The 26,273-nt window shown below is 37.9% G+C and overlaps 1 protein-coding gene and 2 pseudogenes across 10 annotated transcripts in view; 1 reads left to right on the top strand and 2 right to left on the bottom strand.

Moving 5' to 3' along the window:
• The window catches only part of CADPS2 (calcium dependent secretion activator 2), a 689,394-nt gene that overhangs the window by 84,051 nt on the left and 579,070 nt on the right, over positions 1-26,273 (bottom strand). For all 10 annotated transcript variants that reach the window (XM_090287420.1, XM_090287419.1, XM_090287416.1 and 7 more), the window contains 2 exons: positions 23,358-23,461; positions 1,830-1,986 (listed from right to left, as the gene is read on the bottom strand). In XM_090287420.1, the coding sequence (XP_090143546.1) occupies positions 1,830-1,986; positions 23,358-23,461 (261 nt within the window). The remainder of the gene's footprint in view (positions 1-1,829; positions 1,987-23,357; positions 23,462-26,273) is intronic.
• LOC150001955 (T-complex protein 1 subunit beta pseudogene) lies at positions 5,582-6,752 on the top strand (annotated as a pseudogene).
• On the bottom strand, positions 8,957-9,982 carry LOC150001954 (glutaredoxin-3 pseudogene; annotated as a pseudogene).

Genomic DNA, 26,273 nt, shown 5'->3' with positions numbered 1-26,273 from the left:
TTGCAGAATGAATTATTTACATATAAATAATTGACTGTGGGTTTAGCAACTTCTGAGAGCAGACCTTGTGGTTGAATCTGAAGGAGGAATTGTAGCTTACTTTTTTGATTTTTGAATAGGATTTTTTGGAAATGAAATATGATAGGAGAATGAATAAGGTGGTTGAAAGAATCAAGACTGAAGTTTTAACAGATAATATATATAATATTTACTTAGCATCTATTATATATGAGCTATTATTTAATTGTCACTGTCAATGACACTGTAGGCACTATTATTTTCCTTGTTTTATAGATGAAGAATCTACAACTTACAGAGGTTAAGCTATTGTCAAAGGTCAAGCAGCAAGTCAAGACAGATGTGAATCTGTCAAAGCCCTTATTATTAATTACTATAACATGATGCCTCTCTTACTATAACAGGCATTCTTAACCTGGTGTCCTAAATTTGGATGTCTGTGGGGAGTCCAATACTACACACAATTTTATATCTATGTGAACTTTTCCCCAGTAAAACAGTTGTAGTTTTATCAGAGACTGGTAAAGATGAACAACCAAAGAAAGGTAAGGAATAATGAGCGATGAACAAAGCCAATAGAGTAATTTTTTAAAAACAAAAATAATATAAAAACTTATATTTAAATTTAAACTTAGAAGTATATAGTAGTGGTATCCTGGAAAGAGAGTAGCAAACGGATATTGTTTGGAAAGTTTACAATGCACCGACAAGGTGACTAAGCACCTTGGAGAGCTGAAGCAGCTGCAGGCCTCAGGAAGACAGGCAGAAGAAAGGCACCTCTCACTGGCGTCGGGGTTGCGCAGGTCACATGTGAGCACTGTGTTCTTGTCTACACCACTCCAGAGCAATATCAGAAAATGGAGCGAGGTCTATTTAGGAAAAGGTGACAAGAATGATAATGAGCATGAAAACCCTATCATGTGAGGAAGAGATGAATGGCCTGGGAATAATGGCTTAGAGAAGAAAATGCAACAGAAGGCAGCTGTTACACTGATCAAATAGAACAAGGCAGAACCAGAGTTTAGGAGGTGGCAGCGCTCAACCTAGTCTCTAATGGGAAGGATTTTATAGAATATGTAATGAGTGACCTCGTGATTACTACAAGTGTTGAAGCAAGCCTCTTAATAGCTACCGAATGAGGGTTTAAAGAATCATTATACTAAAGGAACAGGAGTCTGTGTGTTAAGAAATGCCTCCCTAAAATTCTGATGAAAAACTAGGTTTATACTGTTTCCTAGAAGACCATGTACAAAAATAATTGTAAAAGTTATATTGTTTTGGAAAAAAATTTCTCAACAGAGAACCTATGCCATCTCTTTGACTTCTAAATACTAAGAGAGCAAACTAAACCATATGCAATATTACACTAGCATCTTCAGAATCCCTTTCAGAAAATAATATTACCATAATGCATACTAAGCCTTAACATAGCATGATTTCTAGAATAATGATAAATTTCTATGGTTTCTTTCAGAGATCTGAGTATCCTCAAGTGCTTTAGAAATGTTAACTGTTAAAAAGTTTTTGATTTACAAGATGCAGTGAGAAGGGTGTCTATGTTATCAGTCCTCAATGAAGGCAGGAGGGTAGGAATAAGTGGAACTCCAGGGGCCATTGGGGCAAGGTGGTAGTGTCGCTGGTTTCCAAGATCCTGGCTTGATATACTCAGGGAGGAAGGGAAAACATTAATGTTACCTATGTTGACTCTCGCTGTGTGGTTGCAGGAGTTCTGTAAATACACATTCACACACACAAAGTTTTCTCTCTCACCCCTCCCCATTTCATAGACTAAAGCAAATGCAAGTGCTTACTGTCATTTCTGAGGAAATTATTAAGCAGTTGGAAAAGAGGAAAACTATCCCAGGAGTCTTGTGGCTGAGCCTCCAGTGCAGTATCCATATCCACTGTGAATAAAGCCCAGAACTTCTCTGCATGCTCTGCCAATAAATCTGGCCACCAAGCAAATGCCTGTTAAAGGACAAAGAAATAATGTAAAAATAGATTACTTGTTAGAAACTTATACAAATACTGTGCCCCTTGAACACACATCATTAAAAGTGCAGTTGTAGCAGAATATTGTAGAGTATGAAACCAAAAGCTTAATACTTTTCACATAAAAAATATTGGAAGTAACACTAAAACATTTGTAGTAGTTATATTAAAATTATGAGATATAAGAATTGTTCTTATTGTTTTATATATTTTCAACTGTTCTAAATTAAACATGTATTTTTTAAATAATGCAATGGCAAGCCCCTGGCTGCTGTGGCTCAGTGGATTAAGCATCAACCTGCAAACCAAATGTCACTGGTTTGATTCACAGTCAGGGCACATGCCTAGGTTGCATGCCAACAGGTCCCCAATTGGGGGCGAGTGAGAAGCAACCACACATTGATGTTTCTCTTCCTCTCCTTCTCCTTTCCCCTCTCTCTAAAAAACATAAAATAAAATAATAAAAATATTAAAAATAAAATAAAATAAAGCAATGGCAGCCATCACACTTCTTAAAAACATTTCATTTTATTTATTTATTTTTAGAGAGAGGGGAAAGGAGGGAGAAACATCGGGACAGAAATCGATGTGTGACAGAAACATCCATGAGCTGCCTCTCACACTGCCCCAACTGGGGACATGGCCTACAACCCAAGCATGTGCTCTGACCAAGAATCGAAATGGCAACCTTTTGGTTTGTGGGAGGATGGCCAACCCACTGAGCCACACCAGTTAGGGTGGCCAGTGTACATTTCTTTCCCTTCCTTTTTTTTTTTTTTTTTTAGTTTTTTTCATTTTTAAAATTTTATTGTTGTTCAATTAGTTGTCCCAATTTTTCCCTCATTAGTCTCCCCTGCCCCCTCTTTTTAAATATGCTTTAATGATTATGCTGTTACAGTTGTCCCAATTTCTTTTCCCTCTTCTCCCCTCCATCCAGTGACTCCCTCCCTCCAGTTGTCTCCCCCCCTTAGTCCATGCCCATTGGTTGTGCATATAATTCTTCTCAACATCTTCCTGTCTACTCCACTCCCTCCTACTATGCTTCTTAATACCTGTACCATCTCCCATCATTTCCCATCTTGCCCCACCCTGCTGAGGTATGTTCCCCATACCTATAATTCTTTTCCCACTCCCGTTGCCTTTGTTTTGGTTCCCTAGCTTCTGTTGTTGGTTGTTGTGATACAGTTTTCATTTTAATGTTCATAGTTTTGATCCTCTTTCTCCTAAACAAATCCCTTTAACATATCATATAACAGTGGTTTGGATCTGATGAACTCCTTCAGTTTTACTTTGTCCTGGAAGCACTTTCTCTGACCTTCTATTCTGAATGACAGTTTCGCTGGATAGAGTATCTGTGGCTGTAGGTTTCTGTATTCATTACTTTGAATATTTCTTGCCAGTCCCTCCTTGTCTGCAGAGTTTCTTTTGAGAAATCAGCTGATAGTCTTATTGGGACCCCTTTGTACATAATTCTCTTCTTCTCTCTTTCTGCTTTTAAGATTCTCTTTATCCTTAATTTTTGACATTTTGATTATAATCTGTCTTGGTGTGGTTCTCCCTGGGTCCAGTTTTTTTGGAACTCTCTGTGCTTCCTGGACCTGTAAGTCTATTTCCTTCCCCAAGTTAGGAAAGTTCTGCTTCATTATTTTTTCACATAATTTTTCAATTTCTAGTTATTCTTCTTCACTTTCTGGCAACCCTGTGATTCAGATGTTGGCCCACTTATAGCTGTCCCATAGTTTTCTAAGCCTCTCCTCATTTTCCTCACTTTCTGTTTCCTCTTTCTGCACTGATTAACTGTTCCTTCCCTAAGATTCGATTTTTTATAAATCTAAGGTCTATCCCTGACCAGTATGACTCAGTTAGTTGGGTGTTGTCCCATAAAGCTAAAGGTCACCAGTCTGAGTCCCGGTCAGGGCAGATGCCTAGATTGCAGGTTTTGTCCCCATTTGGGGCATGTGTATGAGAGGCAACCTATCAATGTTTCTCTTTCATATCAATGTTTCTCTCTTTCTACCATCCTATCTCTCTAAAAATAAATAAAAGTTAAAAAATCTAAGGTCAAAAGCTAAAGAACACTTTCATCGAGATTTCCTGACTCTCCAATGTGACTTAGGTTCTCCTAAATAGTCTCTCTGATGCCCACGTACTTCACATGTCTTAGCATAGCATATATGACTACATTTATGAATATTTTAATGTCTGCCTTTTAAATTAGATTTTATACTGTCATTTTCTAATGCCTTTTAGAATAACTTTAAACATTTTGTGCTGTTTAGATGGGTAAAAGTATTTACTTTCTAAAAAGTTCTTGAAAATAATGTGGCCTGATTATGGACCACAGCACCAAGCCTGCCTGCCCATGAAGACCAGCAGCAGCCCAGCCAATCTATGGACACTGGCAGCAGTCCCACCTGTCCATGGTCTCTTCCAGAGGCCCTCCCAGAAACTATGCCTGGGCTGACTGGTGAAGGGTTTGCCCTGCAGAAACAAGTTTATAAAGAATATAAGAGGTGACTGCTTCTTCTAATGTACAGACACCAATGGAAGACTACAACGATCATGAAGGATCAACGAAACTTGACACCAACAAAGGAACAAAATAAAATTTCAGTAACCAACCCCAGAGAAATGGAGATCTATGAACTAACTGCCTGAAAGAGTTAAAAAAATCAGTTTAAGCTCAGTGAGCTACAAGAGAACACAGACTGAGAACAAAATGGTATCAGAAAAACAATACATGAAGAAAATGAGAAGTCTGACAGAAACCAGAGAAAACCACCAAATATTATTGAGCTGAGGAATACAGTGTCCAAAAAATTCAACAGGGATCTTCAACAGCAGATTAAACAAGAAGATGAAGAATCAATGAACTTGAAAACAAGTAATTTGAAGTTATCCAGTTATAGTAACAAAAGGGAAAGAGAATAAAAAAGTGAAGAAAGCCTATGGAACTTATGGGACATGTCTAAGAAAACAAATGATATCTATTATGGCAGTCCCAGAAAGAGAAGAGAAAGAGAAAGGGGCAGAGAGCTTATTTAAAGAAATGGTGGCTTAAAATCCCCAAATCTGGATAGGAAAATGGATATCCAGACTCATGAAGCCCAAAGGACATCAAATGGCTGGGCCTGAAGAGGTCTGCACTGAGACACATCATAATTAAATCATTAAAAATCAAAGGCAAAGAGAATTTTGAAAGCAGCAGAGAAAAGTGACTGATCATATACAAGGGACCCCTTCGCCAAAAAGGCTATGAGCAGATTTCTCAGCAGAAATCTTGGAGGCTTGCAAGTAGTGGTAAGATACATACAAAATGCTGCCCTGACTGGTGGATCAGTTGGTTGGGTGTCATCCTGCAAAGTGAAAGGTCACTAGTTTGATTCCCATTCCTGGTGAGGGCACATGGATGTTTCTCTCCCTCTGTTTATCTCTCCCTTCCCCTCTCTCAAAAATAAATTTAAAAAATATTTTTAAAAAAGATATATACAAAATGCTAAAAAAATTTCCAACTTAGAATACTATCCTTTAAAACTGAAAAAAAAAAACAAAAACTGTTCTTTAAGATTCAATGAACATTGTAGGAACAACATTATCTTCGAAACTTTTTACTCATCACAAAGATCACTTTACTAAGTGAGCTGTAGAAGCTGTTCTCAGATTGAAAGACTCTGGTCATCTGGAGGCAATTCACATAATCAAAAAGCTAGGATGAAGTCTGGAAGACTCCTGTAGATGAAAGCTTTCTGTTGGATAAAAACTTGGGAGTAAATCAAAAGCAAATTGAAAATGCTAAAATTCTTATTGCAAATACTGGTATGGATACAGACAAAATAAAGATATTTGGGTCCTGTGTAAGAGTCTATTCTACAGCAAAGGTTGATGAACTAGAACATGCAGAAAAGGAAAAAATGAAGGAAAAAGTCGAACATATTCTTAAGCATGATAAATTGCTTTATTAACTGGCAATTAATTTATAATGATCCCAAACAACCCTTTGGTGCTGTGGTGTTACAGCTACTGGACATGTTAATTTTGCAGGTATGAAATGCCTGGCTCTTGTCACAGGTGGTAAAATGGACTCTACCTTTGACCACCCAGAACCAGTGAAGCTTGGAAGTTGCAAGCTTACTGAAAAAGTTATGATTGGAGAAGACAAGCTTCTTCACTTTTCTGGGAGAGCCTTTGGAGAGGCTTATACTACTGTTCTTCATGGTACCACTCAACAAATTTTAGGTGAGGCAGAAAGATCTTTGCATGATGCTCTTTGTGTTTTTGACCAAACTGTGAAGGATTCTACAACAGTTTATGGAGAAGGATGTTCGGAGATGCTGATGGCTCATGCTGTGACACAGCTTGCCACTAAAACACCAGGTGAAGAAGCTGTTGCAATAGGGTCTTATGCTAAAGCACTGAGAATATTGCCAACTGTAACAGCTGACAATGCAGGCTATGACTACAGATCTGGTGGCACAGTTTGGAACCGCTTGTAGTGAAGGCAATACAACTGCTGGACTGGATATGAAGGAAGGTAGTATTGGTGATATGGCAATCCTGGCATAACAGAAAGTTTCCAAGTGAAGTGACAAGTTCTTATAAGTGCAGCTGAAGCAGCGGAGATGATTCTACACAGGGTCAACATTATCAAAGCAGCACCACAGAAATGTGTTCCTGTCACCATCTCTGTGAAGCATTCCGATACGCTGTTATGCTCTGGACCAGTTCATAGCAACGTTGTTTGAAAGGCTTTAACTTCTTAAAGAAGACCATGGAATCAAAGTTTATTTGTGGTTCTTATATCCTGAAGTTTGGACATTTAGCTGATGCTTTACTTCAAATTGGGTCTAATTTATTTGCTGCTCATTTTCCATAGAATTCAGTTCATTTAAATGTCCATTTTTCATATTGTGCATCAAAATAAAAATGTGAACAATTAAAAAAATAAAAATAAAAGTGAAGGAAAGATGAACTCTTTCCCAGACAAGCAAAAACTAAACAAGTGTGTCACCACTAGATCTGCCTTACAAAAAGTGCTAAAGGGAATCCTTCAAACAGAAAAAAAAATGAACTGAATATACACAGAAACATAAATGTATATGAAAGTATAAATCTCATTGGTAAAGGTAAATAGATAAAACAAATAAATGATAATACAATATTGTAATAGTGGTGTATACATAATTTTTAACCATAATGTAAAATCTAAAAATGTATTAATAACTGCTGACAAAAATTTGTTCACAGGTAATCAGTACAGAAGAAATAAATTCTCCCATCAATAACATAATGTGTGGGGGGATAAAAGGGTAAGGTTTTTGTATGTGATTCAGTTGAAGCTGTTATCAGTTTAAAAAGTACTGTTCAAAGCTTTGGAGTCCTGTTGAGAAGTAAGTCCTTATCTATCAATAATACTTACTTTAAATGGAAATCAATTAAACTCCCCAATCAAAAGAAAAAGACTGAGTAGATAAAACAAGATACAACCATATGTTGCGCATGAGAGATCCACTTTAGATTTTAGGACACACATAGGTTGAGAGTGGGGGGATGGAAAAAAATATTCCATGCAAATAGTAACTAAGAGAGAGCAGGAATAGCTCTACTTACATCAAACAAAGTAGTAAAAAAATTGCCACAAGAGATAAAAGTTCATTACATAATGATAAAAGGGTCAATGTCTGCTGCAAACATTAATAGATCTAAAGGGAGAAATGTATAGAAGACTTCAATATTTCACTTTTAATAATAGATGATCCAGGCAAAAAAAATTAATAAGGAAATAGGAGACTTCGACAACACTACAGTTCAAACAGACCTAATAGATATACACAGAATATTTCACCCATCAGCAGCACACAATACATTCTTCTCAAGTACACACAGAACATTTTCCAGGATAGATTACATGCTAAATCACAAAAAACGGTCTTAACAAATTTAAAATTGTATTCTTTCCAACTATCTTTTCCAACAATGGAGTAAAATTAAAACTCAGTAACAAAAGGAAAACAGAAAAATTCACAAACGTATGGAGATTAAATATGACACTCTTGAATGACCATTGGGTCAAAGAAGAAGCCAAAAAGGAAATAGGAAATATGTTGAGACAAGCAAAGATAAAAAAAAAAACACCAAAATTTATGGGATGCAGTAAAAGCAATACTAATAAGATTTTAGAGCAATAAACATCAATAATAAAAAAAGATTCCAATAAAAAAAATAATGTTACAGTTCAAATAACTAAAATGAAGAACAAATAAGTCTGAAGTTAAGGAAAAAAGAAAAAGATTGAAGCATAAATAAATAACAAAAAATAAAATCTCGATGAAACTAAGAGTTGGTTTTTTAAAAGGTAAACAACAGCAATAAAACTTTAATTAGACTAACAGAAAAAGAGAGAAGATTCCAATGAAATCGTAAGTGAAAGAGGAGACATTACAACTGATGCCACAGAAATAAAGGCCATAAATACTATTATGAATAATTATACATAAAAAATTGGACAACCTAGAAGAAATGAATAAATTCCTCAAAACAAACTATCAAGATTAAATCAAGAAGAAACAAAACTTTAAGAGACTGTAATACAAATAAGGTATTTGAATTAGTAATAAAAATACCTCCCAACAAGCACAGCCCAGGACCAGACAATATGAATGCTTCCAATCCATGAACATCAGATATCATTGCATTGATTTGTGACTGCTTTACTTACTTTCATCAGTGTTCTATACTTTAAAAAAAAATTAATTCGAAGATGTATATCACATCCTGTATTCGGTGGGAAAAAAAGTAACATCCATTTCTTTAGCACTGCCTTGTGGAATATACAGAGGGAAGCTGGGGAAGAGGCCTTTCATCCTGCTCCTCCATGGCTGAAGACTGGCTGATTAGCTGCTCCACTGTAATTATTTCCTGCACTAATTAGTGCCACGTTTAACATGTATTAATTTTCTCCTTTCAAAGTAAGAAGCAATTCACCATTTTCTTTGAGTTCCTTAACAATGTCTAGGCCTCAAATGAGCTCCTCTTTCACACACAGCTGAGGGTATGTTGACCATCTGGAGAATGTTTTCTTTTCTTTTTTTTTTTTTTTTTTGCCCACGCGCATCTTGGAGAATGTTTTCAATCCTTCATGAACTTCTTCATCCTCCAATATAACAAATGTCTCATATTCAACACCAGTACTATTTAGTATTTTCAGAATTTGTTTGCCGAATCCAAATTTAGCTTCCTGTTTGTTTCCTTTCATAAAGAGCATTGCATAAGCTTTATTTGTCAGTACTCAGCCTTTTCTCTAATCTGGGAGCTTTGGGGAAAATTGTGTTTAGTTTTTAAGATGCTTCCAGCTCCTTAACTATGTCAAGTCTTCATATGAGCTTGCCAGAAACATAGAGCGGGGGATAGGTGAGCCAATTGGAATAGGTTTTGAGGTCCTGATGAACTTTTTCATCTGAGAAGGTATAAAAACTGCTACACTAAATATTGTGTTGTTAAGAATTTCCACCACCTTCTTGCTGAGACCACAGTGCAGCGCCTGCAAATTCTCTGTCATAAACAGCATGCAGAGGGCAGCATGAGGTAATTTCATCAGGGAAGGTTGAAGTGCTCACTACCACTGGGTCGGAAGTAACCCACAGATGCATGTTGCTGAACTTTTTTGGTTAACTTTGGGGCACCATCTAATTGGTCACTTTTCTGAGAATTCTTGAAAAACAAAGGTGGGATCAGAAATAATTTCATATTTTTTAGGTATTTCAGAAACAGCTCCAGCTCCACTTCCCAACTTTACAAATGAAACTTGGGGTGCTCTTTGGCTAACTCTGTCATCACGTTGCTCATTTGATCATACTATGGAGCCCTTAGTGCCCAAAAGTGGACCACAAGGATGGATGGCTCTGAGGTGCAGCAGCTCCTCAAACTGCTGGGCTGAACAGTCCTCTACTTCTGGCACTGCCACCCCTGGCACCATCACCTCCTTGGTTAGGTTTATCCCTAAGGTTTTATTGGGTTGGCCACATTTTTCATTTTCATCCATAACTTTATTGATTTCGATATTTTGAGTATGTTGGCTATCTCCCATGTGGTATTATGCTGATTATTCTCAATTAATGTCTCAACTTGATTGCTATCAACTTCAAATTTTCTACCCAAACATGGAGCATTGTCCAGTAATAAGTCTCCAGCGTGAAACTTAGCAAACCACTTTGACATGTTCTATCAGTCACAGCACCTTCTCCATACACTGCACAAATCTTTGTGTTTCAGTTGCATTTTTACCTTTCTTGATATTATAAAGTTGGAAAATGTTGAGTATTTTCTTCCATTTTCAATATAAAAATCACTACACAAAAATTCACCGACTTTTAAAGTTTTTTAAAAAGCACGCATATATAACTTATTATAATACAATATAACAAAATTGTTTTGAATGAAGTTAAAGACATCTAAGAACTACTAGAGCCATCTTCTTGGCTGGCCCAATATTCTTTTTGATGCTATTGTAAATGAGATTGTTTAATTTCTTTTTCAGGTAGTTTGTTGTCAGTGTATAAATATTTAACTGATTTTGCAAGTTGATTTTACACCTTGTACCTTTGCTGCATTTGTTCATTAGTTCCAATAGTATTTTAAAGTATATTTTATTAAGACTGTTGCAGTTGTCCCATTTTTTCTCCTTTTGGCCCCTCCACCCTGTATTCCCTTCCCTTCAGCAATCCCCCACCCCCCTTAGTTCATATCGATGGGTCATGCATGTAAGTTCTTTGGCTTCTCCCTTTCCTATATTATTCTTAATTTCCCACTGTCTATTTTGTACCAACCAATTATGCTTCTTAATCCCTCCACCATTTCCCCATTTCTCCCCCTCCCAGCTGATAACCCTCCAAATAATCCCCATACCTATGATTCTGTTCCTATCTGGTTTGCTTAGTTGAATTTTGTTTTTATTTTTTAAATTCAGTTGTTGATAGATGTGAGTTTGTTGTCATTTTAATGTTCATAGTTTTGATCTTTTTCTTAAATAAGTCCCTTTAACATTTCATGTAATAATGGCTTGGTGATGATGAACTGCTTTAGCTTTACCTTGTCTGGGAAGCACATTATCTGCCCTTCCATTCCAAATGATAGCCTTGCTGGATAGAGTAATCTAGGTTGTAGGTCTTTGCTTTTCATCACTTTGAATACTTCTTGCCAGCCCCTTTTTTCTTGTCTGCGAAGTTTCTTTTGAGAAATCAGCTGGTAGTTATGGGAACTCCTTTGTAGGTAATTCTCTTTTCTCTTAAGCGTCTCTCTTTATCTTTCACTTTTGGCATTTTAATTATGATGTGTCTTGGTATGATCCTTTTTGTATCCAACTTGTTTGGGACTCTCTGTGCTTCCTAGACTTCTATGTCTATTTCCTTCACCAAATTAGGAAAGCTTTCTTTCATTATTTTTCAAATAAGTTTTCAATTTCTTTCTCCTCCTCTTTTCCTTCTGGCACCCTATGATTCTGATGATGGTATGTTTAAAGTTGTCCCAGAGGTTCCTAGGCCTCTTTTTTTTTTGTCATTGTTTTTGTTTATTGTTGTTGTTGTTTTGCATTCTTGTTTCTTCCTTCTGTTCTGGTTGAATGTTTATTTCTTCCTTTTATTCCAAATCATTGATCTGAATCCTAGTTTTATTCTCTTCACTTTTGGTTCCCTGTAAATTTTTCTTCACTTCATTTTCTGTAACCTTCATTTATTCCTTTATTTATTCCTTTATTTATTTATTTATTTGCCATACTCCATTAGTTCCTTGAGCATTCTGATCACTAGTGTTTTGAACTCTGCACCTGATAGGTTAGCTATTTTCGTTTTGTTTAGTTCTTTTTCTGGGGTTTTGTTCTGGTCTTTCATTTGGGCCATATTTCTTTGCCTCCTCTATTTGACAGCCTCCCTGTGTTTGTTTCTGTGTATTAGGTAGAGCTGTTTTTACTCCCTGTCTTAGCTGTGTGGCCTATGTAGAAAAGGCACTAGTAAATTGTGTGAGGTGAAGCCTTGCCAGGGTGGGGCCACCAGCTTAACTGTTTTGTGGCTGTTTTTGGTAGGGGGCTTGAAGAGGGCACAATGCTACTGCTTGATTTCTGGTGATTTGCCCACACTTGCACCATTTTCAGTCTATTCACCCACTTCCCATATGCGATTGGCACCCTTCCATTTGCTGCCCTGGGGTTTGTGTACATTATAAGACCATGAGGGCCTTTTAAGAGGTAAAAATCTGGCAATGTCTTCCTCCGCCCTAATCCCCACTGGTTTTTGTAGCCAGGAGTATATGAGACCAGTTTGCATGGCAATAGCGAATGTAGCTCTGCCCTGGTTCAGAAAAACCAACAGGTGTGAGGCAGCACACAGGAACCAAGTCTGCAGACTGGCTTTCCTGTGGGAACCAGGCCTGTATTGTATCTAGACTGCTTAATAGCTTGCTTTCGCTAAAACTCTCTCACCCAGAGCTGAAAACAACAGATGTTTTGTGTATAACCTTGAAATAACTTCTTAAGATCTATTCTGAGCTGTTTCAAGGACAGGATGTGGACACCTCACCCACCCTTATCGTCCTCTTGCATACATAACATTCTCTTCTTTGTTATTTGTAAGCAACAACCATTTAAAGCAACTTTAGCATGATAATTTATGACTCTCTTGGATGTAATCTGCTGAGAAAAGAATAAAAGCCTGTCCAGACAAGGGTCAAGGCCTCTCTCACCTAGAGAGTGGCCGCTCAGTTCCTTTTCTCCAAAGGATCCATAGAGTTTGTGTGAATTTGTTTGCCCTCATCTACTGCTGGCCAGAGTCCATGACAAGAGGCAATGGGGGTTTATCTTCCTGGTGCTGGAACCTGGATCTGTGTGGTCTGACCTGGGGCTGGGATCACTTGCTCCCAGGGCATCCCCCCTGATTTTTATCTACCACACATGAGTGTGGGACCATCCACTCTGCCGCTGCACCTCTGCTTGTCCAAGCCAACTGCCTCTCTGGCCTGTCTCTACTACTCCACCCTTCCTATCCTTCTGGATGAATGTGGCTTCTTTAAATCCTTGGCTGTCGAACTTCCATATAGCTCAATTTTCTGGTGGTTCTGGTTGTTATTTGCTTTTAAGTTCTGGTTGTAATTCTTCCTATGGCTGTGTGAGGTGTCAAAGCATGTCTACCTACACCTCCATTTTGACTGGAAGTCCCCACTAGTTCTAATAGTTTTTTATAGTTTCTTATTGTTTTCTACATACAAGAGCACATTATTTGCAGAGGTAATTTTACTTCTACATTTCCAATATGGATGCACTTTATTTCTTTTTCTTGCCTGATTGCTCTGGCAAGGATTTCCAGTACTGTGCTGGAAAAAAAATGGTAAAAGTAGGCATATTTGTTAAATTCTGGATCTATATGTGAATTTTTCAGTTTTTCATGATTGAGTATGATGTTAACTGTGGGCTTTTAATATATAATCTTTACTGTGTCAAGCTAAGTACCTTCTATAAGTAATTTATTGAGCATTTTTATCAATAAAGTGTGTTAAATTTTATTAAATGGTTTTTCTGCATCTACTGAGATGATCAGGTGATCTTAAATCTTCTTTTCTTAATTTAGTGTATCAGCTTGATTGATTTCTGTATGTTGAATCATCTTTGCATCCCAGGGATAAGTCCCACCAATTGGATTTATGATCCTTTGAAAATGTTGTTGAAATCAATGTGCTAATAATTTGTTGAGGATTTATGCATCCAGACTCATAAGGAATATTGGCTTGTTGTTTTCACTTCATGTAGTGCCTTTGTCTGGTTTTGATATCATGATGATGCAGTCTTCATAATGAGTTTTAAAGTGTCCTCGCTTCCCATTTTCTAGAAGAGTTTAAGAAGGATTGTTCCTGAGTTTTTTCTTGTTGGTAGGATATTGATTACTGATTCAGATTTCTTATTTATTTTAGTCTGTTCAAGTGTTCCATTTCTTCTTGATTCAATCTTGATAGCTTGCATGTTTCTGGGAATTTATACATTGCTAAAATGTCCATATGACCTTAAATGATCTACAGAGTCAATATAATCTCTTTCAAAATACAACTGGAATTTTTTCACAGAAACAGAAAACACAATCCTAAAATTCAGTGGAACCACAAAAGACCCCAGATAGTCAAAACAATCTTGACAAATAACAAAGCTGTTCTTGATTTCAAAATATATTACTAAGCTATGGTAATTAAAATAATATACTATTAACATAAAAAAAGACACACCAATGACACAGAATAGAGCCCAGAAATAAACCCAATGACTACATGGACAACTAATCTTTGACAAGGGTGCTAAAAAAACACAATGTGGAAAGGGTAGTCTCTGTAATGGATGGTGCTGATAAAACTAAGTATCCACATGCAAAATAATGAAATTGAACTCTTACCTTACATCATACACAAAAATAAACTCAAAATAGATTAAAGACATAGGGAAAAAAGGCTTATTGACATTGGCCTTGGGATAATTTCTTGGATATGACAGCAAAAGCACAGGTAACAAAAGAGAAAATAAACAGGACCAAATCAAACTAAAAGCCTCTGCACAGCAAAGTGAAAAGGCAACCCATGGAATGGGAGAAAAATATTTACACAAAATATATCTTATAAAGGGTTAATATCCAAAATATATATACAAAATTCCTACAGGTCAATAGTAAAAAGCAAACAAATAATAACAAAAAAACATAAAACATGATTAAAAGATCAGCCAAAAAAACAAACAAACAAACAAAAAACCAAACAAACAAACCTGAACAAACATTTCTCCAAAGAAGACTGACAAATAGCTAACAGGAATATGAAAAGGTTCTCAACATCAATAATAATTTGATTTTCAAATGCAAATCAAAACCCAAGTGAGTTATCACTTCACACCTGTTAGAGTGGCTATTATAAGAGAAACAAAAGAGAAGTTTATTGAGGATGTAGATGAAAAGAGAACAGTTGTACACTGTTTGAGGGAATATAAATTTGTCAGACCTGATGGACATTATGCTAAGTGAAATCAACCAGTCACGGAAGGACAAATACTACATGATCAAATCTTTATGAGGAATGTAAAACAGTCAAATCATAAAAGCAGGGCATAGAAAGGTGTCTTTCAGAAAGTAGAATAGTTGGGGGGAGTATGAAACAGGGAAGTTATTAGTGAAAAGGTACAAAGTTTTGACTATACAAGGTGACCAAGTCCTAGAGATCTGATGTACAGTGTAGTGCTTATAGTTACAATACTGTACTCAAATTTTTGCTTCAAGGGCACATTTTGTGTTGTGCTCTTATCACATTCACACACACAAAAATAATGTGGACTTCTCTGGTTACAGTAATCTCAGCTTTGTTTTAATTTGCATTTCTCTAATTATAAATAAGTTTAAATGTTTTTCATATGCTGAAGGGTCCTCTTTATTCTGTTTTTAGTGAATTGTTTTTAGGTCTTTTACCTTTTTAAAATTTAGCTTTTGGTTATAACTTTTCAATCAACTAACTATAAAACATTCACACTTCTGTGATAAGAGATATTTTTGTTACTCTCCCAATTAAAATTAATCACCTTAAAGAGGACTCATCATACTATAGCCAGAGAACTTTCTAAGGCTTTCCCCAACTGTGACTAAGGTGCTCAGTCCTTACCAGGAAGCTAAGGCTGCATTGGGGTGAGGCCGTTGCTTCATCTGGTCATTGGTCCAGGCAGCAGTCGCCCAGTGCCCACCCACACCATGGACTCCATCTGGGAGCTCATCCATATTTACTGGGGCCTTATCCTGCAGGAGGATGAGGTGATGGTGTTGGAGGACAAGATCAATGTAGAGCAGCTTGTGTAAATGTTGAACTTTTATGGCTTGGCCTGTTTGCAAAGACTCTGGCCAATGTCAACATTGGGAGGCCCTTCTGCAGTGCAGTGGCTGGTGGACTTGCCCCAGCAGCTGGTGCTCCTGCCCGCCCCCCCCCCCCCCGCCACTGCTACCTCAGCTGAGGAGAAGAAACAGAGGCAAAGCAAGAAGACTCTGAGGAGTCTCATGATGACATGGGCTTTGACCTTTTGAATTATGCCTCTTTTGTAACACATTCAATAAAAAGCTAAACTTAGCAAAAAAGAAAGACTTTCTAAGAACATGTGAGATTCATGGTTGCAAAACTTCGTTAAATTTCTTCAAATGTAAATTAGATTTAAACCACAAAAGAGTAAAACCACAAAACAAAAACCAAATGTGGATTATAAAATATTGGCACTTTGAGTATTCTTTAAAAACATATAACAATAATAATGTTCAATATGTTAATAAAACAATTCACCATGGAACTAAAGGAAGAGTGCAATACACATAAAAGACTTGAGAGTTAGGGACATTTTAAAGCCTGGTCCTATGTTTATAACTTAAACTGTTGGAAAGGATATGCTCTATTTAAATTGAGTTATTGCTCTTTGAAAATATTATCTCTGACTACTTTTTATTTAAATATCTACCAAATGGGTATATGAAAAACAATAGGAAAGTAAAAAATAAAACAGCATACACAATTTCATTACAGATAGCTGTCCAGTCTTTCAAACCTGCTGTGTGCCACAAAGCAGGAATCTGAGAGCCTTCGCTCTGGGCAGAGCAGGAGAGAGATTAGTAAAGACACAGTTCTGCAGAGAGAGACATATATGAAGTCTCACTTCCAGCTCACAACCAATACCTCTGCAAAAGGTTCTGATTAGGTCAGGATTGTCTCAAGACTGAGAAAAATGTCCAGAGCTCTTTTAAAAGTTAACTTTGAAGACAGTACCATGGTGGGAAATGAAATCACAGGGAACATAACTTTCTTTTAAAAAGTAGCATCACGGTGGCAAGATTTTTTCATCAACTCGAAATTTTCACAACGCTTTGTAGAAATATCTATTTATGCCTCATATTGTATTCCTGATAATGTTATCCCCTGCAAAAGTAAATCAATCTGTGATAAATGCTTATTGTTTTTAATGATGATTAGAGAAAGCTTTGAAAAACCACTGTCTTTCAAAATAAAACTCAAGACTCACAGGCGGCTGAGAACACAAGGTCAAAAATTCTACCCCTATTTCCTCTTAATTTTTGCCATCACCCTGGGTGGCAGTCACTCCCACCCCACCCCCCCGGGTTGGCAGAAAGAAGAGAGGTTGTCTACTTTCCTCCCTAGACTCCAGCTTTGTGAGACATGCCTGAGGCTCCATAACCTCAGTCTCCAACAGGAAGGAGAAAACCCTTCTCAGGAATGTACCCATCTGTAGGGCACCAATCTAAAACCATGATCGTCCGGGTGATAGTTTTCTTGGCTTTAATGCTAAGCCACTAATTTGGGTAAATGGGGTGGCAGAGGCAGAATGATTCATTTGATTAAGAGGGAAACACCAAACAAAAGTTGATTGTAATCCTTTAACCATACCATTTCTACCAAATTTCTAACAATAAATTACTATTGTATAGTGAAACATATACGAGGCAGGCTAGGCTGACAATACTTTGAAAGCCATGTTTATTGAATGTGGTTGAAAACACTGGCAGGTAAGAATGAACCCTGAAATGGAGCAGAGTACTGAGCTTTGGAACTTAGTGATGTGACTTGAGTAACCATGGGCAAGTCAGTCCCCTGGGTGGACTTTCATTTCCTCGTCTGCAAATTTGACAGTAACAGTGCTTGCCCCTGAGTTGTGAAAATTCAATGACTATGAAAATCTCTTGCTGTATAAAAGAAAAAAAAAAACAACCAAAAAAACATAAAATTAAACATTATCAGTAATTACAGAACTGAGATGAAATTCATACACATCTTATAATGTCAGTTTAGATATTAAAAAAAATGATAATGTTCAACATGAATTAAATAGTTTCTGTGTATCAAGTACCGTTCTAAAGGCTTTTTATATGTTATCTTAATCCTCCACAAAACCCTTTCAGACAGATGGTATAAAGTTCCTTATTTTATGTTATCAAACTCAAGTTAAATAACTTGCTCAAAGTCAGACAGTTTATAGGTAACAGGTCAACCAGCATGCAGATACCAGGCTTTTACAGATACAGTTTCTTCTTACATACAGCGTGGGGCAAAAATTGGTTTAGAGTTGTTCATAGGGAAAAATAACACAATAATTAAATAATAAGAATAAACTTTTTCTCATACTCACAACTGTAAACCGACTTTTGCCCCCCCCCCCCCTTATGTGGATGGCCTGTATGTGTGTACAATCTATCTATCCACCTACATACCATCTACCTACCTCCATTTTGCACCTCAGACCACTGGTAATGTCCTCTGATTTTTTCATGTCAGAGCCTTTAATATGGTATAATATCTTTGTACCTTTCTTCATGTCTGTGAGATCTGAGGTTTTTGATTACTTTTACTGTCAAAATATAATTAAATTGATAATTTACAACAAAAAGGAGGATGCCTACATAAACAAACAAAAACAGTGAATCTGATTTTGAAATGTATTATGTGCTTATTTTAAGCCCTGGCTGGTTTGGCTCAGTGGATTGAGCGCCGGCCTGTGAGCTAAGTGTCGCTGGTTCGATCTTCCAGTCAGGGCACATCAGAGAAGGAAAACTCTGACTCCAAAAAACCTCAGCTGCCTTGCGGCATACCTCTTCAGGGGAAAGGCTAAGGGAGTAAACCCCGACAGAAAATCCGGAGCCGGAGTCCCTAAGGCGGTTTGACGTTGTAGTCAACACCGGCAACTCCTGCGGCGCACCTGAAGCCAAGCTGTATTGACTCCGTCTTTCCCTTGGACCCTTCAGCTGCGAAGAGAGGGGGGGTCTGCTGCATGGGCAACAGCAGACCCTCCATATCACCCTGCCCAGGCTCTGTAGCTTCAGCTTCACTGGAGAGGACACTCCAGCGTCATCGCAAGATGTCGATTTAACACGGGAGGAGACAGATACCGTGTCACTCCCGAGTCGGACTGCACAGCCATTCTCGGCGGTGCAGATAGACTCTTAAGAAGCTACACCATCGTCTCTCGAGACGGACGGCTGCCGACGATGTGCTTATTTTTTCCCCAAGAAAAAATCAGTTTGCAATCTTGTAGATGATCCTGCAAACTCTAGAGACAGCTTAGTGTCTAGGGTATACCCCTGTTCCCCCACCGCCCCACACACAGAGCAACATGATGCTGAGGGGCCAGAGTCTAGAAATATTTATGCCACTTTGAAGAGCCTGTAGAATGGGCTAGAACCTTTAGGGTAACAACTGAACTACTGTCAAACTAATCAAACACTTTTTTACGACTCTTTTGATTAATCAAAATCTCTCCCTAATTGGGTTCATACCTGAATATAAATATTGAAATAACTAAGTGAGATGATAAACTAAAAGTACTTCAAAAACAGTGTAAAGTACTACACTTATTACTATTGATTCACAAATTAGTAAATGACTAACAAACATTTCTGGTGTGGTATTTCTGCTTGTGCAATTTCATTTGACAGTCATTGCTGCAAATGGAATCTCACCTCTGTAACTTAGGCATCTGAAACTTGCTGGTCACCTCCTTCCCAAATGAGGCACATATGTTGGACCGGAAGCTAATCTAACCCCAAGCCTAAATCCACCCTTAAAAAAATGTTGGTTTCTCTCACTGGCTATCTGATAAATATTATAAAATTACAATTAATTCAACTGTTGAGATTATTCTAAGTTATTAGTAGGCAATAAATCCACATTGTCCATGAACAATCATTAAGATGTTCCTTAGATGTACATGATAATGAAGAGGAATAAGGACACAAAGAAGCAAAAACAAATGGGAAAAACCTCTTTGGGTCAGAATCCATCCAGAACCACGATCTGGTTCAGATATGAAGTTCATGGGGGTGAGCACAGGTGATGTGCATGTCCACAGTGAACTTTTTTCTCCGTCCTGCTCTGTAGCTGGAGCCGCCTGTGGCACAGTCAGCTGATGTGCAGCATGAGTCACTGTTTGCAGGGAACTGTTAGCTCTCTAGCTGCACATACCAAAGTACTGCCAAATCCTGCTTGCCTACAGCATCACCAATGTGGTAGACTATATTATACTTAGAATATTGTAGGGACTACAAATCAATTATCCTGCTGGATAATAAGCAACAACTTGAACTGTGCTCCCTGAGCAGTACACCTCCTTAGGCAGAGTCCTGGGACAGGCAAGAGAGCAAGGAGAGGACAAGAATGACCAAGTGGAAAAGGCCACCTCCAGGCTCCAACCGCAATCATCTCCTCTACATTTACATCTCTGCTTTGATGCCCAGTGTCCACCCTGGACAGGACAACCTTCTGACCACTCTATTTAAACCAAGAAACAACAGCATGGTTCACTGGAAAAGTACTCACATCTGGAGTCTGCCCTGTGTCTTTACCCAGTCACTAACCAGCTGTGCACTTCTGGCAAGCTGTGCAACCTCTCTGGGTCTCAACTTCTCTGGGTCTCAGTTTACTTACCAGTAAAATGGTACATGTGGAGGGAGTGGGCAGGTGAGAACCCAAAACTCTCCGATTGGCATGTGGGACTTCACAGTGTTGGGAAAGTAAGCAGCCTTTGGATGGAGAGTTGTCAGATCAGTTTGCCTCAATTTCTGGTCATACACAGTCTAGTCACCAAAATGCGGAGACAGCCTTAAAGATTTTCTGGAAAGGAGCTGAAGCTATTTTTCTAAAGAGAAATTTGGAAGACAAGCCCGAGAAGAGAGGCCAAGGGGCCTTTAGAGAGAACGGAGGACTGTCTTACAAGTAACTTACTTTCCAAATCTGAAGGACATGAAAGCTGCTCCACTGAGGAACTGCTGAAGGGCAGAAACAACATCTTAGCCCTGTAAGTAAACTGCCACTGGGGGAAGAAGGGAACTGAAACCAAAAGCTGACACATTAGCCACTTGAAGTTGTCTCTGAGCTGAAACATGAACCTCCACCAAGGGAGCTGAGCTAGGAGCTCTTTCATGGGGCAAAGAACCTCTAGCTTGAACATCCAGCAAAATAAATATCAGTGTAGAGTGCAGTCCACCAATTCACACTGCAAGTGACTTCGGAACCAGACCAATTCACTCTTCAATATTGTTTAGAGAAAAAGATGGATCTTCCGGTTAAAAAAAGAAAAAGGCAAAAACAAACAAACAAACAAAAAAAACAACCAACCCCAAAACAAAAACAAAAAACAAAGAAACAAACAAACAAAAAAAACCAACGCCCAAATAAAACCCAAACATTAAAATCCTCTCAGCTGGCCTTTATTTAGATGGCCAGCAGTAAATTATTCATTCAATTTTTAATAAGACAATAGTCACAGAAACACTGCAATAAAAATTAGCCTATTCAAAGAAATAGTCTTTAATTCCAAAGAGAGGAACTAAGTTGGCTTTAAAATGAAATATGATCAAAGTGAAGTCTATCTCATATTCACTAAAAGTTATTTTCCCTATGCTAGAAAAATAGTGGAAGCAATTTTACATACCTCTCTTCCCTAAGGGATTCCAAGAATTTGGAAGCATTGTGGAATGGAAAAACACCATAGTGTTACAAAGCATTTTAAAAACAGATTATTATAATAGTTCTATATTTCAGTATATAGAAGTGATATTTATGAGTTATGATTATCTCTGTTTAATAAAGTCAACTCAGTTTTTGTGGATTACAAAATAACAATATTTACATTTTTATTGTGTTTGGATACATTATATTTTAACAAATACTTAATGATTGTGTGGAGTATATAAAATTATTATTAATTACATTTAAAATAAAAGATTATACCTAATTAATAAAACAAACAAATGAGCAAAATAGGACCAGAAGCATGTAAACAAGGAGCAGACTGACAGTGATGAGAGTGGAGGGGGGAAGGAGAGAAGGGGGAAAAGAACAGACAGTGTCTACTTAAGGAACTAGTATAAATGACATGGACATGGACAATGGGGTGCGGATTGACTGTGGGAGTTGGGGAGCGGGGCAGGAGAGAGCAATGGAAAAAATTGGGACAACTAATAGAATACCAATAAAAAAAGAAATTAAAAAATAAAAGATTGTTATTATTTTTATTAGTGCAGGAAAATTAAATGCGATTTTTGTGACATGTATGAGAATATTAGATCTACCTGTTTAGGTGAAATATACTCCAGTTGGATACCCAATTATAATCTTTTAAAATTTAAAAACGTCTAACACTCTGATAATAATGTCTTTTAACAAAAGACAAAGACAACACACACATATATTTTATCATAGAACTATTTTCATTGTATCATAGCAGTAGTACTGGCCTAGAAAAGATCCTCCTGGGAATTCATTTCAAATTATTGAAGCAGCTGTTTCTTCAGTTTAAAATAAAATATCTATAACAAGTTCACACATGACAGATGCAAGGTAAAAACTACATTCCACAGTGTGAGCTGAAAGCAGATGTTTTGAATGATCATATTTATAACCAGATATAATAATCTTGGTTACCGACAATAATGTTTCATGAGTACTCTTTTCCAAGAATTTGCTTCAAATATACTTCATGTAGTTTCTTATTTTGTGAAAAACTAGGCTTCATTAAATATAAATACTCTATAAATTCTTATGTATTTGGTTTTCTTTAATTCTCGCTCATTTCATCTGCTTCCTCAAGAATTAGGGCACTGAAATTTAATGTATTTATTCCACATATTTCCCCCACCCAATTCCAAGTCAGAAAACTCTTTAAAAAAAAACAAACAAAGAACTCATGACTATTAGGAAGAGTGAGACCTTTAAGTCTTAGAAGAAGCAGTTTGTCTGATGAATGACCACTCCATATTTTCAGTGAATACTAATATATAATTAGAACATTTAAAAAGTATAAACAATGCAGGTTTAGTGAAAACCAAAAAAAAAGTTTGATAGTAAGAGCAAAAGTCTAGAGCTATGAATATCTTCCGTTAGATATTATTATCTTATAATCAGTTTATCACTAGTTTTCCTTTTGCATACTGACTGACATTTCTAAACTAAAGCAATCATGGGCTGTGGGAAACGCAAGTGATCTGGCATCATGGGGCAGGGTTTGGGTTCCAACTTTGCTTCTTACTAGTTGTACATCATCAGCAGATCGCATAGACTCTCTCCCATGTTCCCCACAGAAGAGCTGTTGTCAGGAATAGTTATGAAATTATTACACATATACCATTCCTTTGTATGATACAGGATTTGTTTTTACAGGCCATGTATGTATGTTTCCAGTTTTCTAAGGGAAATGGCTAGGTGTGTATCTAAGTTCATGGGAAGGCCACTTCTTCAGTATTGTTCCCACTATGACAAAGCATCACGTGTTTCATTATAAAGCAGTTAAAACAAGCCATCACCTCTGCATGATGCTCTTCATTTTGCTGTAAGACTTCTATGCAGAGCTCTGCTAGATGAAGAACTTCTTCCAGCTTTCTAGCAGGAGTTGCCTGGCTCATGGTCTCTATATCAAAAACAAATCATAATAATATTACCTTAAAATAAAAAGGCAAACATATTCCAAGATGTAATGATGAGAAAGGGTATTAAAATAAAATGAGAAAGCTTATTTTTGAGAAATAAGAGATACAATAAATACAAACAAATACTTTCTTTAAAAAAGAAAAACAGTTTACCAGATTGCAGAAAATATTTCACCCACAAAGCAACCACAGGGAACGACAAGTGCTTTGCCATTTAATATATAAGAACTAACAGATGCTGAGCACATTAGATGCTCAACTTCTGCAACAAACAAGTTATAATTCTCCTCAAGGTCAGAAACACAAAGAGAGCAGATACCATGGTCTTTCCTTTCTCTCTCTATTGTATTATCAATACAATACCATTCTCACCAAATTGAGTCATTCCTGGCATTAGTAAAACCCATACTTTTTTGTTGCTATTTAAATTCCCAGCCTGACATGTCTATAGTTCATGCTGATCTTAAATTCAAGAAGTACAAAGTCATTTAAAACAATGCTGACAGCCTGCAATTAACTGATTTCCTCCCTCCTTCCCTGCCCACCATGACTCCACCCCACCCCCTCCTCCAAACGAGGAGGAGTGGGACATTTCTTAAAGCTGAGGGTTCTTTCAGCATTAAGACAAACTGGTATATAAAGACCAGACCACATTAAGATTAAGTGCAGCTACCTGAAATTCAGTACCATTGAAGGCGGTACAACCAACTGGTAGAAATTAGAGGTGCACTGTGTAATGGAACTGTTTCAAAATAGAATTTGAAGATCAAGTTTCCAATAAGGTCATTAAAGATAAACATTGTCTTAGATTCATGGACACTCTCTTTGCCCCAGGATGGAGGTTGCAAAGAAGGGAAATAAAATTTTCAGAAAAAGAGCTTTCTCTGTGGAACCTAAGGAGTCATTTTTTTTTCTGCAATAGATCTTTTCCCTCAACTTCTCCCTAAAACTTCAGCCTTAAATTTGTAAGAGACTTTTCCCTTGCTCTTCATTTGTTCCCAAGGGGCATACAATGATGCCGTCAAACACTGCTTATAGTTGGTGCTTGTTCATTAAATATTTACTATAAGTTTAGTCTGGTTCACAGTGTAATGCACATGGGGTTACCATCCCCAAACTCTGGTACACATCCTACTAAATTCTCCTGCAGAAGGAAAGCCACTGACAGGGATCAAACAGCACTGTGATTTTTCAGGAAAATGAGACTGCAGAATACCACATCCTTGAGTGCACCTGCAATGTTCTTAGCTTTGGGAAGTAAGAGAAAGTATAAGATGTGTCCCAATGCTAAACCACTCAGATTCCAAAAGTCACTACTGAAAGGATCCTTAGACATCAGCTATCCAGTCTTCCACCCATGTCATGAACCCTTCAACATCCTCGAACAAGGATGAAGTCAAGGGAACTCATAAGTATGCACCACAGTCTACTCCACTTGGGGCAGCTCCATGTATCAGTCTGGTGAGGAAGACAATACCTTTAAGGAGAGTTTGAAAACAATGTAAAGCAAACATAAAAGGTGATGCCGAAATGTGAGAGTGCTGGGAGAGCGTGAATTTAGGGGCTATGAGTGGGAAGGTAAGCAGGACCCAAAACAAATCCTAAAGAAGTAGCAGATGACCAGGGTAAGGAGAGGGCTTTCTGGAAATGTTTGTAGGACAGAGATGTAATGCATTTCAGAAGAAGGTGATAAGGGCTGTGGTTACAAATGTTACCATTTACTGAGAGCCAAGTAACATGTCAGGCACAGCACCTCGAACTTCCCATGTTATCACACTGATTTTTTTTTAACATCTTTATTTTTTATCCATAAAACTCGGGAAACAAGCTTGGAGAGAGAAAAATGCGTCAGCCAATAAGTGGGGAAGGTGAGACCTGAAATTATCTGGGCTCTTATCATCTCTGCCTGGCTAGAGCACCCACGTGCTGGGAATGATGATGGGGTGGAGCCTGAGGTCAGACTGTGGCAGGCTTTAAGTAAGACAAGAAGGACTGGATAACCATATCCTACAGCAGTGAACTTGGGGCAAATGTTTCTCAGCAGGGCTTCAGAATAAACTGATTTTAGGAGAATGTATTTGGTGGTTGTATAGAACATGAAAGGCTGGGTGAAGTTGTGAGACATGAATCTGGAGGGTCACATCTAGTCCTATGGAGAGCTGGGGGAGGATGGTAGTGGGAACAGAAAAGAGGAGGAAGTGCAAGGATGCCTTGAAGAAAGAATTGGCAAGCCCTTGAGAGTGATTAGAAATTGTAGGCCAGAGAAAAGAATGGCCCTGAGGTGTGAAGGGCTGCATGGTGCAGAGGATGATGATGCATGGTGGATGAAACTGGGAAACAGGTCTTCAATGTGCCATCCCATATATTATTTTAGGACTAACTACATCAGAGAAGGAAAACTCTGACTCCAAAAAACCTCCGCTGCCTTGCGGCATACCTCTTCAGGGGAAAGGCTAAGGGAGTAAACCCCGACAGAAAATCCGGAGCCGGAGTCCCTAAGGCGGTTTGACGTTGTAGTCAACACCGGCAACTCCTGCGGCGCACCTGAACCCAAGCTGTATCGACTCCGTCTTTCCCTTGGACCCTTCAGCTGCGAAGAGAGGGGGCGTCTGCTGCATGGGCAACAGCAGACCCTCCATATTACCCTGCCCAGGCTCTGTAGCTTCAGCGTCATCGCAAGATGTCGATTCAACACGGGAGGAGACAGATACCATGTCACTCCCGAGTCGGACTGCACAGCCATTCTCGGCAGTGCAGATAGACTCTTAAGAAGCTACACCATCGTCTCTCGAG

This window comes from Furipterus horrens, unplaced genomic scaffold (assembly GCF_987537825.1).
Source record: "Furipterus horrens unplaced genomic scaffold, mFurHor1.1.pri manual_scaffold_9, whole genome shotgun sequence".
Lineage (NCBI taxonomy): Eukaryota > Metazoa > Chordata > Mammalia > Chiroptera > Furipteridae > Furipterus > Furipterus horrens.
Note: the sequence above shows the minus strand (reverse complement) of the source record. Positions and strands in the feature narration are given on the sequence as shown.